At 38.1% G+C, this 6,468-nt stretch overlaps 1 protein-coding gene across 2 annotated transcripts in view; it reads right to left on the bottom strand.

Moving 5' to 3' along the window:
• Positions 1–254: 254 nt before the first annotated feature.
• LOC127642935 (target of rapamycin complex 2 subunit MAPKAP1-like) overlaps positions 255–6,468 on the bottom strand; it is a 40,008-nt gene continuing 33,794 nt past the window's right edge. For both annotated transcript variants that reach the window (XM_052125388.1, XM_052125389.1), the window contains exon 12: positions 255–3,649. In XM_052125388.1, coding sequence (XP_051981348.1) covers positions 3,527–3,649 — 123 coding nt within the window. In that variant the 3' untranslated portion in view covers positions 255–3,526. The remainder of the gene's footprint in view (positions 3,650–6,468) is intronic.

The following is a 6,468-nucleotide window of genomic DNA, read 5'->3' as shown; positions in this document are numbered from 1 at the left end:
TATTGTTTATACAGATGAATGTGGTACCTTCAGGTGTTTGGAAATTGCTCCCAAGGATGAACCAGACACAATTTTTTTTTCTGAGGACTTCTCTGATTTCTTTTGCTGCTTAAAGGCACAGTTAACTTAGTGTATGTAAACTTCTGACCCACTGGAATAACGATATAGTCCATTAAAAGTGAAACAATCTGTCTGTTACAATATGAACAGGAAAACACATTAAACAGCAAGACAACAACCATATTGTAATTCGGTCTTTAATTAGAAAATCTACTTATTTACAGTATACATGTACTGTAGCAAATATCATTGATTTCTTAGGCCACATGACAACCCCCCCAGGTCATCAGAACATTATAAATAAAGTTTTATTTGAAATGTCTATTCCGTGGTTCTCCCTGACATGGGAACACAACAATCACCCACTTTCTTCATCAATCAGAGTTGAACTGAGTGTCAGTCATCGCTCTCAGCTTTTGACAGACGTAAAAAAAACAAAAAACAAGATCAGTCAAGACAAAATGGCAGTCGGAAACCTGAGTCAGCACAGTTTTGGATAGAACAGACACCCTGAATCAAGTTTAACAACAGCAGCTTTTGGAGTACATAGTGTAAGAGTTTCCCCCAATGTTTGAAAGAAACCGGTTAAAACGGTAAAATAACACTTTACAATAAGGCTGTATACATAACATTTTTTCTGGAATAGTTAACATGAACTAACAATGTCAAAAGCTTATTCGATATTTATTAAACATGGTTAATGTTCATTTCTACATATACGGATACAATTTTAACATCTGAATAGAAAAAAAAATTATGGAGCTAGAACAATGACAAAAGTAAACCAAATTAGTATGGGGCTAGAAAAATGACAAAAGTAAAACAATGACAAAAGTAAAACAAATCAGTATGGAGCTAGAACAATGACAAAAGTAAAACAAATGTGTATGGAGCTAGAACAATGACAAAAATAAAACAATGACAAAAGTAAAACAAAATAGTATGGAGCTAGAACAATGACAAAAATAAAACAAATCAGTATGGAGCTAGAACAATGACAAAAGTAAAACAATGACAAAAGTAAAACAAATCAGTATGGAGCTAGAACAATGACAAAAGTAAAACAATGACAAAAGTAAAACAAATTAGTATGGAGCTAGAAAAATGACAAAAGTAAAACAATGACAAAAGTAAAACAAATCAGTATGGAGCTAGAACAATGACAAAAGTAAAACAAATGTGTATGGAGCTAGAACAATGACAAAAATAAAACAATGACAAAAGTAAAACAAAATAGTATGGAGCTAGAACAATGACAAAAATAAAACAATGACAAAAGTAAAAAAAATGTATGGAGCTAGTACAATGACAAAAGACAAAACTTTAAAAAGTATTTACAACAATTTGTTTATTTGAATTCTAGATATGCGAGGATGTTTGCGGTGTATTTTATACATTCATATTATTATTTTTTAAACAGCAGATTATTATTTTCATTTTTTAAAGGAGTAAAATGTCTGATTATAGAATAGCAGCTTGAAATTTTCAGATTAAGAGAAAATTAATTACTCCAATAAATAACAAACAAACATGGCCAAAGGTCAAGCATTTACTTGAACCACCTTTTCAAATTAAAAGTATTTTTTTGTGAATCTGTAATTCTATAATCTCAATTTTTACAGTTAATTCAGCCTCTAAAAATTTAAAATCTTCTACTTAACTTTTTGTTTTATAAAATACAATGCGAAAATCTTCCATTTTGTTAAATGTCATATGTCAAGAATTAATATGATCTAATTTCTGAATATTTTGTCATTTCTTTAGCTCCATACAGCAGTTAATTCATTATGAACTAACTATGAACAACAATATAATAATAAATGATCATGAATTAAAATTGTTGCTCATTGTTAGAGAACGATACCTGATACATTAACATACAGAACCTTATTGTAAAGTGTTACCACAGGTAGGTTTGGTGCGTTAGCAGACTTTCCCTGCATACGCAGACGAAACGAAGATAGTATAATAAATTCATCTTAAACATTTATAAAGAAGTGTGTTAAAAAGGGTCATACATTCCCACTGCAGCCCAAGAGGACAGAATAAACCAAAAGATCTGTCGGAAAGATAGACAGCGATTGGTTCGTTACAATATATGCATTCAAAAGATATAATGCAGAGGAAAAAGGACACATCACAGTAAAATGTTCAATTATTAATTTCATATTTGATCGTAAAAAACAAAACAAAAAAAACTGTCAATTATTAAAGGGATAGCTCACCCAAAAATGAAAATTCTGTCATTTACTTTATGCACCCTCTTGTCTTTTCAAACTCGCATGAATTTTACTTTCATCCATGTAACACAGAAGGAGAATATTTAAAGAATCTTCTTGCATATAACGAAAGTGCGCGGTGATCATGGGCTGTCAAGGTAGTAAATAAAGGTAGTTATGCACTAGTCTTCGAAAGCCATACAATAGCTTTGTGTGAGGAACAGACTGAAACTTAAGCCGTATTCACTTTAAATATTGCATGACAGCGACGGTCACGATTCACTTTCTTAAAATGGAAAAGAGCCGCTTGGACATTCTGCTATAAATATCTCCTTTTGTATTTCACGATAAAAGAAAGTCATGCAAACCATGACAAAAAAATAATTTTTAGGTCAACTACTTTTTAATCTACCAGCCCCCCTCTGTTGGTATAAAAACCAAATATTAAATTCTAGGCTTTTCCTCAAACCAGCGGACGCTAAAAATCTCGATGAATGCAACATTTGTCCTTTTGTTCTGTAGCAGGCACTGAAGTACTATGGCCAAGAGGGTTTGTCAACCCACCCCGAAAATCGCCATTTACATTTTCATTAAAAAAGGAACGCAATCCCTTTACATGTCAGTGTTCAATGCAGATTAAGTTAACATTTTTGATACAGCGGTTATACATATATAGGTATATAGGGATACCTAATGCAGTTTTCTTGCTCTGTCCGGCTTCTATGGGTTCCAATGTCCATCTGCGTTCATTTTGGGGTGCGTTTATTTACAGTTTGTATGTAGGCAGTGGAAAAAATCTTTGAAAATAAGTGACGCAAACAGCAGCGTGTGAAGTTGTCGAATTTGGGCCCCAGAATTCTGTGCTTCTGTATGTTCCGGGCGATGGCTGTCGCGTCAAATGTTAATAGAACTGTTCAATTCAATTGTTGGCTGGTCTATTACATTCGAGTGACAGCAGAGAGCTCAAGAGCTCTGATATGTTTAAGGACCATCAGTCCAGTTAAAAGTTAACTGTCAGAGGCTGAATACTCGATTAAGAGGAGACAAATGTCTGATCTGGTTCCTCTCACTTTTCCTTTAACCTGTCTCGTCTTCTTTCACTTTTTATCTCGTCTTCCTTCCTAACCTAGTCTTTTCCTGCTCGCTCCATCCTTTATGTTTCCCATCTATCTCATTGCCTCTTTTCTCGAAGGACCGTCACGCTCTCTGGTGGGTTCGGAGACTGCTCATCGGTTTGGTCATGAGCGCTACTGGCCCGATTTCTTGTCTTTCTGGAAACTGAAGCTAGTGCGGCGGTTCAGTTTGCGTTGTTTCTGGGCGAAGTAATCCGCCCTTGAAGTGCTGGCACGAGACTCCAGGATGTAGTTCACCTAAGAGGAAGAGGACATACTTACTGTGAAAGGGACTATATTTACACAAACACAATGTACAGTAGAAAAGTCTAAATTCACATTTCAAGGGATAGTTCATCCAAAAATGAAATCATTTACTCAACCTCATGCCATCCCACGCCCCCCTACTTCATTCCCATACGCCATTTTGTGGCATAATTTGAAAGTGGAGACTTTATTGCAGGGCTGGACTGGGAAGAGAAATCAGCCTGGGATTTTAAATAGCAACTGTCCCAAAAGTTGAACGGGGGGGTGGGGGGTTTGTTCGCTGTCCTTTTCTGCATATCGCGGTGCCATTTTGTGGTCCGTTCTGCATAACATAGCGGCTCATTTTAGCTTATCGTGGCCCATTCGGCCTGTTTTGTGGCCGACCCACTGGCCTGCTCGTGTCTCCCGATGGGCAGTCCGCCCCTGATCGGCCCTAAAGTGCTTCGGCCCACCGGGAAAATGCCTGTTATGCCAGATTAACAGTCCAGCCCTGCTTTGTTGTACCAAAAAACTAAAGAAAAATAAGAAAAAACAAAAAAGTCCGTTTTTGAGATATTTGAGATATTTGCTCCATGCAACTTCGATTCATTGCATAATTTTGAAGTTTTGTAACTAAATTCAGCAGGCTTACGCTTCATGAATGTGAGACCAAACCTTGCGTTTCTTGAATTCAAGCAGATGGGAGGGCTATATCTGCGTCTATAAGTGAGTGTGTGTGTGTGTGTGTGTGTGTGTGGGTGAAATAGCTGAAAAAAATGTAATAGCTGAAAGTGCACCAACAGTGCTCTGCAGCCAACTTCCATGATGCAATCGAGTCACCTTTAAAGTGGGTGGCTGTGGCTCAGGTGTTAGAGCGGGTCGGCCACTAATCGCACGGTTGGCGATTCCCGGCTCACACAACTCCACATGCCGAAGTGTCCTTGGGCAAGACACTGAACCCCAAGTTGCTTCCAATGGCAGGCTAGCACCTTGCATGGCTCTGCCGTCATTGGTGTGTGAATGTGTGTGTGTGAATGGGTGAATGAGTCACAGTGTAAAGCGCTTTGAATACCGCTAAGGTTAAAAAGGCGCTATATAAGTGCAGACCATTTACCATATAAAACTATGGCAGTTTTGTTATTATAAACAGCATAACAACCCGTAAAATAGAGCACCAACTGATATACTACAAGTCTAGATAAATGTTTTAATGCGAGGAGGAAATTGATAGATTTGATTATTATGACTGATTAACGTCCCTATTTGTTACCTAATGCCCCCCCTCTCTACAAATTTGCTCTCAGTGTCCCCGGCATCCTTTGAATGTCCCTGTTGAAAACCCCTGTACTACAGTATATCGCATCAGAAGACATGGATTTATACACAGGAGTCTTATGAATTTCTTCTGTTTCCTTTATGTGATTTTTGAAGATTCAAATTTCTGGCCACCATTCACTTGCATTGTAAGAACCTACAGAGCTGAAATATTCTTCTAAAATCTTAATTTGTGTTCAGCTGAAGAAAGAAAGTCATACACATCTGGGATAGCGTGAGGGGGAGTTATGGTACGTTCACATACAACGCGAAACGAGCGTTTCGCGCGGCGTGATTACATACAAAGTCAATGCAAAAATGCGAATGAAGTGAATGACGCGACTCGAACACGCGAAATCGCTTCATTTGCGCAAGTTGAAATTTTTCAACTCGAGTGAGGAATTCGTATGACGCGTTGTCGCGAAAGCCTATCAGCATTGAAATTGTCCGGATGTCACTGACGTAGTAGCAAAAGAAATCTGTAAAAACGGATGAAAAAATTGTTGTAGCGACACAACGTCATACATGTACAGAGACCGGACGAAAAAAGACATCGCATGGAGGAAAGTGAGCGAGGAAGTTGGACTACCTGGTAAGTTCTGAAAATATGCACATCTACTTGATTCCAGCTATTGGTTGTACTTTACTATGAACCACGTTGTAAAAGCCCGTCCTCCTGTCCTTTTCCGGAAGAGAAGGGGAAATACGCGCGCAAACGCGAGTTTAAACACAAATTTATAATCCAGCGGTCAAACTCGCGCGAGCAATGCGAGGCAAAAATTTGCTTTGCGATGTAAGTGAACGCACCATACACAATAGAGTGGTGTAACCATATGGAGACAATGTTGGAATAAGTACAATGGAATAATGTTAAAAACAAAAGCAGGGAAACAATATTGTTATTATTAATAAAAAATAAATAAAAGAATAATAAATAAATAAGTCCACCAAATCAAATGGCACTTTTCCACTGCACGTTACGGTTTGACTCGCCTCAACTCTATTCGCTTTACTTTTCTGAGCTTGCGTTTCCACTGCAGTTTAGTGCCGCATCAAGTGGGATTATAGGCTGATCGTCATATTTGCGCCGGCTCTACTGCCGTGACATCATCTTAAACACGACACAAACTGACCAAAACAATAACACAACCGCTAGCTGTTAGCTACTAGCTCATTGTGCTGCATAAAGCAGTAGTTGCATGCTGATTTTACACAAGTGTAACAGTTAAATTGTCCTGGTTGTTTTAGAAGCTTTCCAGTAGCTGGTCAACTAAATAAAGTGAAGCTTTCAAACAGAGTATAGAGTTAACGTAACAAAACATACCATCCTCCATCATGGATCAACGCCAGTCCAGGGCACTCTCCCTCCCATTGCTCACCGTCCATTTGGTCGAACCACTTCCACATTTCCTTGATGGTTCTGTAGTCACTTTAAAAAACACTGTTGGTAGGTCCGGTGGTAGCCGTGTGCGGCCAACTGCTGAGACACTTCCTGAGAGACTTTTTCTTTTCGCACC

The sequence above is a fragment of the Xyrauchen texanus genome, chromosome 4 (assembly GCF_025860055.1).
Source record: "Xyrauchen texanus isolate HMW12.3.18 chromosome 4, RBS_HiC_50CHRs, whole genome shotgun sequence".
In the NCBI taxonomy this organism is placed as follows: domain Eukaryota; kingdom Metazoa; phylum Chordata; class Actinopteri; order Cypriniformes; family Catostomidae; genus Xyrauchen; species Xyrauchen texanus.
Note: the sequence above shows the minus strand (reverse complement) of the source record. Positions and strands in the feature narration are given on the sequence as shown.